This window comes from Zeus faber (genome assembly GCF_960531495.2).
Source record: "Zeus faber genome assembly, chromosome: 7".
NCBI classification, from domain to species: Eukaryota; Metazoa; Chordata; class Actinopteri; order Zeiformes; family Zeidae; genus Zeus; species Zeus faber.
Window position 1 is genome coordinate 1,900,108 of NC_137203.1, and position 14,463 is coordinate 1,914,570.

General features: G+C 46.5%; 1 protein-coding gene across 2 annotated transcripts; it reads right to left on the reverse strand.

The window, feature by feature from the left end:
• Nucleotides 1–1,370: 1,370 nt before the first annotated feature.
• Nucleotides 1,371–13,677, reverse strand: hira (histone cell cycle regulator a). Of its 2 annotated transcripts, none has more exons than XM_080003618.1 (25): nucleotides 13,544–13,677; nucleotides 12,216–12,278; nucleotides 11,930–12,040; nucleotides 11,446–11,536; nucleotides 11,018–11,112; nucleotides 10,597–10,692; nucleotides 10,251–10,411; nucleotides 8,669–8,836; nucleotides 8,338–8,451; nucleotides 8,102–8,172; nucleotides 7,835–7,940; nucleotides 7,233–7,457; nucleotides 6,935–7,020; nucleotides 6,559–6,756; nucleotides 6,303–6,446; nucleotides 5,735–5,954; nucleotides 5,531–5,638; nucleotides 5,200–5,348; nucleotides 4,948–5,109; nucleotides 4,803–4,861; nucleotides 4,574–4,679; nucleotides 4,225–4,347; nucleotides 3,894–4,057; nucleotides 3,091–3,179; nucleotides 1,371–2,851 (listed from the first exon to the last, which is right to left on the reverse strand). In XM_080003618.1, the coding sequence occupies exons 1-25, from the start codon at nucleotides 13,578–13,580 to the stop codon at nucleotides 2,738–2,740; spliced, it is 3,060 nt and encodes a 1,019-aa protein (XP_079859744.1). In that variant the 5' UTR covers nucleotides 13,581–13,677; the 3' UTR covers nucleotides 1,371–2,737. The 2 variants fall into 2 exon arrangements, with proteins under 2 accessions (XP_079859744.1, XP_079859743.1); XM_080003617.1 differs by having other exon boundaries at nucleotides 3,888–4,057.
• Nucleotides 13,678–14,463: the final 786 nt, after the last annotated feature.

The window sequence follows — 14,463 nt, forward strand, 5'->3', positions numbered from 1 at the left end:
CGGCCGTTCTGGCCCGGTTCTAAACTGGTTCAGAACCTACCTACAGGACAGGCAGGTCTTTATGTCCATTGGAGATTTTGCGTCATTATGTGAAGTGCCCCAAGGTTCCAGCAGCTTCAAATACCTGTTTGCTGCTTTGTAACGGCATTTTAGCAGCTGCTCTCTTCATCCCATGAACTTGTGGCAGAAACCTTCCTCATTCTGCCTTTATCTGCGCCAACCCGTCCGTGCTCTGAATCAGCCACAAATCTCTTCACAGTACAATGTTCACGCTTAGGTTTTTGTGAAATATCAAATGTTTTCATACCTCGTCCAAGGCGTTACACTATTTGACGCTTTTCGGCAGCAGAGAGATCCTTTTTCTTTCCCATGTTGCTTGAAACCTGTGGCTGCTTAATAATGTGGAACGTCCTTCTTCAGTAGTTTTCCTTGAATTGGGCACCTGGCAAACTAATGATCACAGGTTTCTGAGATTGATTCCAGTGATCCAAAGAGCCCTGAGACACAACACCATCCATGAGTTTAATTGAAAAACAAAAAATAAAATCTTTATGACACTTCAATCCAATTTTCATAATAATTTGGAACGCGGTGTGAAGTGTGACTTGACTTGCTTCTTGTGTATGCGGTTCAAATCCCCACCACGTCCCTACTTACACGTCCCTAAGCTCGCACCCCACCCGTCCCGCAAACCCTCGGCCTGTTGTGTGGTGTATGTAGTGAGTTTGGGTTCTGGCACTGGGAGAGATAGGTGAAGCACCACCCGATCAAAGCAGGGGTGCAGCAGGCCAGGCAGCGGCCACGGGGACCCCCCCCTGGACCCGACCGTGCCCCAGTGCCCCGCCCCCTACAGCACCAGCAGGCACCTACAGCACCAGCAGGCATCCGGCCTACAGCACCAGCCACAGGTGCAGAGCGTCCGCCACGCGCCCTGGATTCAAAGCCTTGATATAATGTATATATTTTATATATCCTGATATAAAACACGTCCTGATGAAGTAATACATTACTGACAATGTTTTTGTTTTTTTAATTATCTTAGTGCAATTGTGATAAACTTGTTATTTTAGTAACATGTGTTCATATATTATATTAAAAATGTATCATTTCCAATTCACTGTGCATGCTTCTTTGACACTAAACTGTGAAGACTAATATAAAATATAACATATTATAATAACACCTTTACTTCTAAAGTGTTCCCAGTTTCACCAGTAGCAAACGGCAGAAATCCTTTGAGACAAAAATAAATTCTCACAACAGACAGGAGTTATCAAAACCCAATCATTTATTTCTCAATTTTTTTTTTTGTTTGTTATTTTTACAAAAAAACCCCAAAACAAAACAAAACTGTTTAGTCACATTTCCGTCTTTCCTTTAATAGAAAATGAAAACAAAAAATTCATCTTGTAGAAACGCGTAGAAAACTGAAAATAAATGAGTTTTACACATCAGTGAGGACCCGAGATGGCTCTCAGACAGACTACCTGTCTGTCTGCCTGCCTGTCTGCTTCACCTACAGTCACAGATCAGATGTTCACACCCATTGGAGATAAAGTGTGTGTGTGTGTGTGTGTGTGTGTGCGTGTGTGTGTGCTGCAAGGTTGGGGGTCATTTGGAACATACATATAAACATACACACATTAATGTGTGTTTATATATATATATATATGTACACACACACACACACACACATATATATATATATATATACATACATATGTATATAAACATAAAATACGTGTTTTGAGCTCATCGCTCACGACATCTTAACCCTAAAATGCATGTTTGTCCACATGATTTCATGAATTGATATTTAATTCAACAAAAAAACCTTTGACACGTCAAAACGACGTCCGGATGAATAATTCCTGGAATAACATTATGTAATAACACCTCATTTTGTAATAACCTGTTGTCATTAATAATAACATAAAGTGTGGGTTATTAAGTTTTGTTTGGGCCATAACAAAGTGATATTTCCTCAGGTACTAAAGTGACATTTGATAGAAATGACAAAAGCCAAAGTGTTGTTACATAGTTATTACATGTCTTGAATAATCACATATTCATAAAAATGTCATAAGCACCATATGCAGCAAAGCATGATGTAATGTGTTCACGGTGTTGATGACAAAATGTGTTATTTCATAATAAATGATAATTTCTGTTCATTTTGACAAGTTATTCCAAAATGTGGCGTTATCACAGGATGTGCGAGTTTTTGCAGTTTGAACATTCCGTCACGCGACGGCGCCGCTCGCCAGACGAGGTGACCTCACTGCGACGTGACCTCACTGCGACGTGACCTCACTGCGACGTGACCTCACTGCGACGTGACCTCACTGCGACGCTTTAAAAACCCTCTGACGTCGCCGCTCCTCGGGGTTTGATTGGACGACAGGTTCCGACCAGCAGGGGGCGCCACCAGCTCCAGGAGGCAGGTCAGTTGGAGTCGACGTGTCGCAGGAGACGTTTCCCTTCTTGTGACGACAATTTTTTTTTTTTATTAAAAAGTAACAAACCCCGCCCACTTTCCGCTGCATAGCCAATAGGATTGTGAGTTGCGAGTCCTGGATCAACCATTGTCATGTCCTCAGTCAGCTCCTCCAGCGCTGGTGAGGGACGTTGAGAACTATTTCTTATTGTAGAATTCCTATTGTGTCTACTATTTGCTGTGTACTGTGTGTACTATTTGACGTGTACTGTGTGTACTATTTGCCGTGTACTGTGTGTACTATTTGCGTACTAGCTCCAGCTGGTCCTGGTACTCTGTAAAAAGTCTCTGGAATCGAAGGTTCTGACCGATCACCGGCAGCAGCTCCCGAAGCAAGTCCCGCTTCCCCAAGCCCTGCAAACACACACACACACACACACACACACACACACACACACACACACACACACACACACACACACACACACACACACACACACACACACACACACACACACACACACACACACACACACACACGATCAATTTCCTCATTAAAAGTGACCCAGAACCAACAGGAGTTACTAAATCGCTGTGTCTGTAGTTTGCCACAAAGCGACAGACAAAATGACAGACAGACAGACAGGTCTCACCAGGGTTGTGGGCTCCCAGGAAGTGACGGCAGACTTGTGAACTGGACCCAGCAGGTCCTTACACAGCTCCCTGAGACGGAACTCTGAGCCTGAAATTATGTGATATAATACGACATATCATACATTACATTACATTGATCAGACGCTTTTATCCAAAGCCACTTACAATTATTCAGACACTGACGGACGCAGCCATCAGGAGCAATGAGGGGTTAAGTGTCTTGCTCAAGGACACTACAGCATGCTAGCAGGAGGAGCCTGGGATCCAACCAGCAACCTTTAGATGACTAGACCACCAGCTCTACCTCCTGAGATACCATCCCCAATCATAATATAACATTATATAATACATCATATGAAATCATATATCATATCATACAATAAATATAATATAATAGAACATGGCTGGTATGTTAGAAGTGGGTGTAGGTTACATAATATAAGTACAATACAATATAATAAATATAATATATTATATTAATACAATACGATATAATATTATTATATATTACTACAAGACAGTATAATAAATAGACTTTTATAATATATTAATACAAGACAAGACAATATGATTAATATAATATATTATATTATTATAAGACAATATAATAAATATCTTTCAGCTGCTCCCGTTAATAAATATAATATACTATATGAATACAAGTCAATATAATAAATATAATATAATAATATATTAATACAAGACAAGACAATATAATACATTTAATATTATATTATATTTAATACAAGACAATATAATAAATATCACATCATATAATAATATAGATATAACAGACCGGTACCTTCCACCACCAGGAAGCGGGCGTAGATGAGCAGCCAGTAGCGATACTCCTGAGCGGAGAGCAGAGCGAGGGAGGAGGCGAGCTGGTTCTCCAGGAAGGTGGAGGTGATGCTCTGCTGCAGGAGGTGAGGGGTGGAGGAGAGACGGGAGGCCAAGCGACCAGCACTGGAGGAGGGAGGGGGAGAGAAATCAACAGATAGAAGAGACTAAACAGAGAAGGATGGAGCTCCACCTGCAGGAGGACATAGTGTGTGTGTGTGTGTGTGTGTGTGTGTGTGTGTGTGTGTGTGTGTGTGTGTGTGTGTGTGTGTGTGTGTGTGTGTGTGTCCTACTTGAGGTTGCGACCCTGCATGACGGCCAGCGGTCCTGAGGGAACAGGTGCATCATGGGTAGAGAGGCAGCTCCTGAAGTCTGCACACTGCACCAGAGAGTCTGCCTGGTCAGAGATCAGAGTCCTGGGGGAGGAGGAGGCGACTTCAACGTATCATTCAAAACGGTTCCAGCGATAAAAGCTCAAATTCACTGAAATGAATCAAATCAATGAATTGGAGATTGAACACAGTGATGTCATCCTCAGCCTCGCTTTTCTCCATTCACACACGTGCACGCTCGGGGACACGTGCACGCTCGGCAGCGCTGGGGGACACGTGCACGCTCGGGGACACGTGCACGCTCGCTCACCAGGTCTCGAGCGAGGAGCTGAAGCAGTACGACTTCCCGTCAGACAGAGTGATCACTGGGACGCCGCGCTGAGTCAGCAGAGAGTGAGACACCGAGACCTCCACACCTGGGGGGGGGGGGGGGGGGGGGGGAATTTACAAAGGAACGTAACCACAGTAACGGACATCAAACAAAACAAGACAAAATATAATAATTAATAACATTTAATAATAATAACAACAACAACAACCTGACATGATGGGCTGCAGGGACTCGTTCTTCACCACCGCCGTCTGTTTCTGGACGTCCCTGGAGACACAAGACAGGAAGACATGAGAGACGGGGGAGGGGGAGGGGGAGGGAGGGGGGTGCAGGCAGAAAGACAGGTCTCCCACCAGACAGACAGACAGGCTCTGGACGTCAGGGCCATCACGTAGTGTCCTGTGCAGTGCAGGGCCGACATGGCGGCTCCGAGCTGGATGGCAGGAAGCAGCCGCCGCCCGCAGGAAGAGAACACCGACAGCATCCTGTCCTCGCAAGCCACCGCGATGATGTCACTGGGTGGAGGAGAGCAGAGATAGAGCCAGACCGTTTCAATTCATCCACCCACCGACGGCTCTCACGCCGAAATCACACCAAATCACAACCTGCTGCCGGCCGCCGTCAGGACGCTGCTGGTGAGGAGCGTGTCCCAGCCCCGCCCGTCTCTGGAACACCTGACCTGGCTGAGCTTCGAACCCGCAACCTGCGACACCTCGTTCTCCACCTCCAGGAACACCGAGGGGTCCATGCTCACCTAACACACACACACACACACACACACACACACACACACACACACACACACACACACACACACACACACACACACACACACACACACACACACACACACACACACACACAACCTCCAGGTTTCGTTTTTTCCCCCAAAACATTGATCATTTTAATACAGAGGACAAGCAGCTCTCAGCGCACCTGGAGGCTGAAGGCCTTCTGTACGCTGGGTGTGGGCAATTTGAGAACAGCTCCAGCAGCAGGTGGTGCTGCCACTCGGCTGAACTCTCTGTCTGACGGAGGCGTGGCCTGGGGGAGGGATAGAGAGAGAGAGCGGTTTCTCCATCTTTCCTTGTGCCACCAGGATCCATTTGCTGAACTCACGCTCCGCCCTTCCCACGCTACCTGAGGGAAGGTCTGGGCGATGGGGGCGGCCATCTTGTCTTTTCGAGGCCTTCCCTTCTTCCTCTTCTCCACCACCTCCACCCCGTCCAGCAGCTCCGCCTTCCTCTTGGTGAACGACAGGTTCTTATTGATGGCGGCCATCTTGTCCTCGCTGTCGCTGCTCGTGTCTTCTTTGGCTTTCAGATCTTTCACCGACGCAGCGACGCCATCTTTGATTCCGCTGGGACCAAAACAACGCAGCAGTTAGCTCCAGTCGGCTACTGGTGGAGAGGGGGAGCTGACCCCTGACCCCTACAGGAACTCCACCTTTCAGCTTGGATAACATTTTTACCCACAATGCATCTGAGCTCTATTTTTATTATTATTATTTTTATCACATTTTCATTTGCAATTGTCCTTATTTGTTTAAAAGATTTGTTTTGATATCAAATATGAATAAAATAATATATAACACGATAACAAATAAAAATACATCCTTTTATATGTTTTATGTTTTTATAATAAGATATTTGAAAGGATAATTTTTAAGGTGTTTACAAACACTTATTTGACAGAAGGAGTGTCTCACCCGTCCAAAGGGGCGGGGCCCACCGCGGAGGGGACGGCGGCCGTGACCCCCGGCATGACCTTTGACCTCTCTGTGAACCTGGAGTCCAGGGCTTTCATTGGCTCAATCTTGGAGGCGGAGCTCAGCAGAAGGCTGGCCTTAACCCTGAAGGATGGAGAGCGGAAGAGAGGCGAAGGGGACATCACCTGTCAGTAATTTCTTAATAATCAACGCCAATCTGTTAATAATGGTCAGTGTGGTTGTTTCTAGACCCCACCCGTCCCTGTTGTCTTCGCCGACCCTGGTGGCGCCGCCTGCTGGGGTAGAGCTGAGCAGGGGGTCGTGGGCCGTCCGCAGCCCCACAGAGGAGACCTGTCCCTGGCTGGAGTCCGAGCTGAGCTGGGGGGTCAGCTGGCTGGGCATGGAGGAACCAGGGAGGATGGGAACGCTGTTGAACAGAGCAGGAGAGAAGTCCCTGCAGGGAGGAAGAGGAGGGTGGAGGGGAGGAGAAGAAGAGGGTGGAGGGGAGGAGGGAAAAGGAGAGCAATTTATGTGTAAACAATGTGTAAAATAACTCAAAGGGCTTGTATTACATGTATATGAGTGGAACATGAGTTGGAAATCAACGTGTGTGTGTGTGTGTGTGTTTATACCCTGTGTCCAGCTGAGCGATACAGAGCGGAGTGATGCGCCGTCTTCCATCTGGGGTTCTTGTTTCAACCTGTTTCTTCAGAAGGTTCTGGAAAACACAAACACTATAGGTTATATATTTACTATATCCATATACTATATATTTTTCTACACACATACAGTGTGTGTGTGTATGTGTATGTGTTTGTGTATATATATATATATATATAGACACACACATACATATGGGAAGGGCTGGGCATGGATTCAACAAATAGATCCTGATGACATATTAGAAATGACAGATGGATTGAGCATCACCTTCCTGATGTCCTCCAGCGACTCCCCGTTCATCACACTGGTGAGTTTGGGCGGAGTCGAGTCCACGGCGCCCCCGGTGGCGGCTCCGGCAGTGGCGGGTGCCGCCGCCCCGTTGTCCTGCTGGTACTTCAACATCTCCGGGTTCTCGATGATGGTGGTGGAGAGTTGAGCCTCACGGCTGGTGATCGCCAGACTCTTGCCATAGATGTTCTGATGGATGGTGTTCTGGAGGAGGTGAAGAGGGAGGTAGAGAGACAGGGAGGTAGAGAGACAGGGAGGGAGGGAGAGAGAGACAGGCAGGGAGAGAGGGAGGAAGAGAGACAGGGAGGGAGGGAGGTAGGGAGACAGGGAGGGAGGGAGACAGGGAGAGAGGGAGGTAGAGAGACAGGGAGGGAGGGAGGGAGGTAGAGAGACGGGGAGGGAGGGTAAGAGAGAGAGAGATACAGGGAGGGAGGGAGGGAGAAGGAGAGGAGACAGCGACAGAGGGAGGAGAGAGAGGAAGACAAGTGTTGTTGATGTAAACTGAATAAAGTAAAGATTGAAAAACACACAAAAAAGAAAGAGCAAGAAAAGGGGAGAGAGAGAGAGAGAGAAAGAGAGACCTTCTCCTCCTCGTTCAGGGGGTCTCCCAGCTCGTCTTGAGAGAAGTCCAGGTAGGCCACCGTGCCGTCCATGGAGCACACCAGGATGCCCAGGCCCGTCAGGGTCCTAGACACGCACGCGCACACACACACACACACACACACACACACACACACACACACACACACACACACACACACACACACACACACACACACACACACAGAGCGTCATGTTTGGGCAGGGGTGTGTGGTGTATGTTAATGTGCGTTTCCATAGTAACTGACCAGGAAATGTCCATAATGGATTTGTCGAAGAGGTCGTGTATCACCACCAGGGGGCGCTTCAGAGACGTCAGCTGGAAAACACGGAGACATGAGAGCATGACAGCGCTCCCATCGACCGCTGTGGAGTTCCTGACCTCCTCCGTGTGAGGAGCTGAGCCCACGTCTCAACCTCACAAATCATTTTGGTCTCAGGAAACAATAACACAAACAATGACTGATGGATGTCTCCCTCTCACCCAGACGGAGAGAGAGCGGTCCTTGCTCCCCACGGCGCAGCAGCAGTACGGGCAGCTGGGCTTGGGAGAGCTGCCGTTCTTCTGCTTCTTCTTAAAGATCTTTGGGTTGAACTTCTACAGAGAGAAGTGGGCGGGGGGGCGACAACTGACAAACCACTGAATTTTCATTGTCGTCCATTTTGGACACACACCAGCAGGCGCGCGCGCGCACACACACACACACACACACACACACACACACACACACACACACACACACACACACACACACACACACACACACACACACACACACACACACACACACACACACACACACACACACACGTACCACCACGGTCACGGCCTTGCGGTGACCCACAAAGTCCATGTTGGTTTTCCAGCCGTCGCGCTCCACGATCTGAGCCGTGGGTCCAGAGTTGTTCATGGCGTGAGCTGACACCAGGTACTGACCGTCTGGAGACCAGGACAGACGCAGCACGTGGGTGGTGCCGCCGCACTGGCAACAGGGGGCAAGCGTTTAGAATCACACAGACAGATAATGGATGGACGACAGACAGCATTTAGAATCAGGCGGACAACAGGAAGACAACAGCCAAACAACAGGCAGCATTTAGAACCACACACAGACACACAATGGATGGACAACAGAAAAACAACAGGTGGACCACAGACAGCGTTTAGAATCTCTCACACACACACACACACACACACACACACACACACACACACACACACACACACACACACACACACACACACACACACACACACACACACACACACACACACACACACACACACACACACCAGGCAGCATCACAGGTTTTCATTTGTGCATTTTGCTAAAAGTTCCCAAAATGCAACAGAACAAGAGGAACTGAGAGTACAGTCTTAAACTCTACCTGAGTTCCATGACTAGAGCTGCTTTCACATCAACTCTGTACAATGTAAAGAGTTTCCCATTCACACATGTAGCTCACAACCAGAGATTGTCCGTGTCAGGTGCGTTTACACCACCTGGAAAAACTCTGTTGGGTTTAGACGAGGGACGGAGCCTGGGTAGAATGTGCAGGAGGCAGGACATGATGCAATGACGCTGCTGAGTTTAACAGCACACACAAGATGGAGGACGAGGCGACAGACTTGTGGCAGTAGTTGGGCTTTTCTTTGCGTTGATACTCCATGTATTTGGACGTATTGAGAGTGGAAAGGAACATAAAGGAAAGCAGAAAGGAGTACGCAGCAGCTACGCTCCGTGCACCAAGATCCGCACCAAGGTAAATAACCGGCCCATGATAAAGACGTCATCAACACGTGACACGCCCACTCACTCGCTGTGAATGTTCTGGACAATCACCTGCTCTGTTCACACATACCGCTCAATCGGACATTACGCAGACCTTGTACCAGGGTGCTGGCTGGGTGAGGTTCGGGTCAAATGAACCCGACGTTTGCGTTCACACACACGGCTCCTCCGGGTAACGTCCGGATCATTTCAGTATTGCATTAATGAGTGAAAGCAGCTCATAACAGGAAACGATTACACACATTCTAGTATTTTTAGCGCTTATTGTGCGTAATCACCGGGTGCCATGACATTTCTCTGCATATATGTATGAGCCTGTGTACATGTATATGACAATTAATTGATACAGGAACTCAGTGAAGCTACATCGCACCATGTTGCTGTTGGATTTAGGAATCAGCAACTTTTACTTTGACTTGAGTGCATCAGCAGAGAACCAGACTTGATGCTACTCCTAATAATAATAATAATAATAAGAAGAAGAAGAAGAATAATAATGATAATAATGATGATGATAATAATAATAATAATGATAATAATAATGATGACAACAACAATAACAACAACAACAACAATAATAATAATAACAATAATAATGAAGCACCTCAGTGAAAGGCTTGGTGATGTTGGTCTCCAGCTGCCAGTCCACCGTCCTCCACACCTTCAGGCTGTGGTCGTCGGCCTGCGAGGCGATGTACTTCCCCACAGGGTCCCAGGTCAGACCTTTGACCAGGCCGGTGTGGCCCCGCAGGCAGCTCACCATCTCTGCAGGGGAGGGATTTATTTTAGCAATTTATCAACTTATTTTAAATGTTAACAAATTGCATCTTCTTACTTCATTGTTTGTTTATTTTTGTTTTTATTTTTCAACTTTCCTGCCAATAAAGCACTTCAAATTTGAGAGAGAGAGACTGGGAGGTAGAGAGACAGGATGTGGCTTTGTCTCCTACCTGGGAACTTGCGAGCGTTCCAGATGACGATGGTGTTGTCAACGCTGCAGGAGGCCAACCAGACGTCATGAGGAGACCACGCCACGTCCATCACATCTACGCGCACACACACACACACACACACACACACACACACACACACACACACACACACACACACACACACACACACACACACACACACACACACACACACACACACACACACACACACACACACACACACGACAGTCCAGTCAAACCATCTCAGCACACTTGTCGATGGTTTTGCTTGTTTTCTTCTCTGATTGCTTGTTGTGTAAAGCAAATGTTTTCCTTTTCTGTGGACATTCATAAGTTGGTGTATGTGTGTGTGTGTGTGTGTGTGTGTGTGTGTGTGTGTGTGTGTGTGTGTGTGTGTGTGCGTGCGTGCGTGTCCCACCTCCAGTGTGGTTCCTCAGGATGGTGACACACCTCCACTGCTCCACGTTCGCCAACTTGCTGCTGGACCCGAACACTGTGCTGGGACCGATTAACCTGCAGGGAGCGACACCTTGAAGCACACACTGCATCCAATGTGGTGCGGCACGGTAACCAAGGTGATCGTGTTTAGTGTGTCTCAAACTACAGTATGCACTGAATATTACCTCAAAAGTACCAGGATGTTATACTACATCAGGTGAAATATCCTAATATGTAAACAAGAGCACAGTACGCTGGCGAGCGTATCCCACAATGCATTGTGAGGGCAAGACGGCGGTTTCTAAGCAGTGTAGTCATGACAACGTGCTTAAAGGGAGTGTGTGTGTGTGTGTGCGTGTGTGTGCAGTGTATTAGTTGTGCTTGTGTGCATGTGTGTGTGTTACATACGCAGCTCTCTTCCACACCATGACCAGCTTGTCGTCTCCTCCTGAAGCCAGGTACAGACCGTTGTTCGACCAGCGCACGCAGTTCACACAAGCTGCAGGAACAGCAACACCATGTTTATCAGGACCTTGACTCTCATCAAGGACCCTGACTCTCATCAAGGACCCTGACTCTCATCAAGGACCCTGACTCTCATCAAGGACCTTGACTCTCATCAAGGACCTTGACTCTCATGAAGACCTTTAATCTGAGGCATGTTTTTACTTAAGACAAAATCAGGACGTGATGTGAACATTATCTCAATTATATTTACATTGATTGTTTCAAACATTGGAATTAAACCACCTTTCCACAGGTGATGTAGCTGTACACAAGTTATAAGAACAGGCCAGGTGAATGATAATCATTATTATTATTATCATTAATAATAAACTACATCAGCCGATTAGATGGGTGGTGTATAAAATGTGAATTAAATCCTGCTTACCGAGGTGATTGTCCATCTGGCAAAGCATCTTGGGAATGTTCTCGTTCTTCTCGTCCTCCTCACGGAGGACAGGCGCCATGTTCCAGATCATCACCTTCCCAGAATCCTCTCCTTGAAAACAAACAGAAAGTGTGTGATGAGGTATCAAGGCTTCCTTTCATTAAAGACATTTTAGGACAGTTAACACAGTGTGTGTAGGACAAAGTGAGTGTGAGAGTGTGTGTGTGTGTGTGTGTGTGTGTGTGTGTGTGTGTGTGTGTGTGTGTGCGTGCGTGCGGGCTCTTACCTTGTCCCCCGGTAGCAAACTTAGTTCCATCAGGGTGGATGTCCACTGAAAATATCGGTTTGCCTACGAGATATAATGCAAAATTCCCCTTAAAATAAACAGTGTGTAGTATAGACAGACAGAGAGACAGACAGACAGACAGCCTTCCCTTTATAAACTTGCATGTTTTACAATATCAATACAATAACATGTTTTGTACAATTGCTTGGTTTTGCTTATTATCATGAATGGGAGTAACATCAGAGCATTTTTTGTTTTTACTTTCAAATATCAACCATTTCTCCAACAAAGGCAGTAAATTAACATATTCCCTAATATGCACAAGTCTCATCACATATTCAATCAACTGTGAATTAAAATGTTAGAGCTCGGATTGAACAGATTGAAGTATAAATAAATCTACCAAAAAAAGGGTACAAATACAAATATTAACGAATAATACAAATATTGAGGAGAGGAGGAAGAGGAGAAGCCTTCAAGTCTTACTCTGTGTTTAGACCTGATTCCAAAAGGACTCATTCTGAAAGTATTTGAACAGGGTTGTACGTATCAACAATCAAAGCTTCTGTCTTGGTTCAAAATATCCTCAGATATCACCAATGCATTTCCTGTCAGTTCGTGTACGTAGACTCGTGGAAAAAACACGAGTCTACGAGACGAAACAGACACCATAACAAACTAATGTGACCGAGGCTGAATGGACGTAAAAGAAACAAAAAGAGGATCAATCAGCGGTGCCGGACCCCGGACCAGGGTCATGTGGGAGGTGGCTCCGTCCTAACTGCTCTGCCCCTGCTGGCCTGGGGAGACGACGCAGCCTGTCTACAAAGCACCTCACACAGCACAAGCACTGTTCATTCAAGCTGCAACATGTGGGAAACAAAACATGATGGAATTTGAACTTGTAAGTGATGGTGGAGCAGCCAGTAAACAAGGGTTCTTCCTGAACTGCACACCCCTCACCCTACGTCCCTCACCCTTTACCCCCTTATCCTTCATCCTTCACCCCTCACCCTACACCCCTCACCCCACACCCCCTTATCCTTCATCCTTCACCCCTCACCCTACACCCCTCACCCCACACCCCCTTATCCTTCATCCTTCACCCCTCATCCTTCACCCTTTACCCCCTTATCCTTCATCCTTCACCCCTTATCCTTCATCCTACACCCCTCATCCTTTACCCCCTCATCCTTCATCCTACACCCCTCACCCTACACCCCTCATCCTTTACCCCCTTATCCTTCATCCTACACCCCTCATGCTACACCCCTCACCCCTCATCCTACATCCTACACCCCTCACCCGATCCCAGCTCAGATTCTTACCGTTGTGGCTCACCCAGCTCGGCTTCAGTAGCTTCATTTTGAGGCCCTTTTAGCTCCTCTATCTCGGTTTACTTTCTGCAGCCTCCCCCTGCGGTCAGCTCGGGCAGCAGCGGTGCGAGCGGGGTCTCCCTTTGTCTCAAACTCCGTCCGTCACTTAGTTGTTGTTTTTAATTCAACTCCATTTCTGCAGCGTCTCGCATCCCCCAGGGCGGCAAAACCCGGACGCCTAAGGCCGTTGCACCGGAAGTGTGCGCGCGTTATTGTTTCCCCCACCGAAACATTAGTTCCGTGGGGGAGGAAAAATAGATATATCTGTAAAGTATACATAACTTTTAAAATCATACAACTTATGGAAAAATAAAAATGAAAAATACGTTGTATGTGTTTAAAAAAAAATACTTTTACAATAATCACCACAATGAAAAAACTAAACAACCGTGTAAAGTGTCTTTTTGGCATTGCATAGTGGACGGGCTTTTATTTTGAAAAGGCACACTGGCGGTATTTAACCCCAGACTTTAAATAATAACAACAATAACAACAACAAAGTACAATACGATAATAATAGTAATAGCAACAACAACAACAACAACAATAATAATAATAATAATAATAATAATAATAATAATAATTGGACAATTCCTGGATAAATTGTGTGGCCGTGTCTTCTTTGTTGAACTCCATTTGATAGTTGTGACATCACAATGACTGGATTTCTTTGTCGCAAAAATCAATAATGTTTGGAAAATATTTCACAGATTTTGTTTGATATTTGGTTTGCATCCTTTATTATTGTTGTGGAGCCGGAGCCACTCATTTCCCACTTTACACCACATTGGGGCCTACAAGCAACAAAAAGAACGATTGCAATGGTGGACATTTGTCTTTCATTAAATGGGAGCATGGAGGACCTCCATATG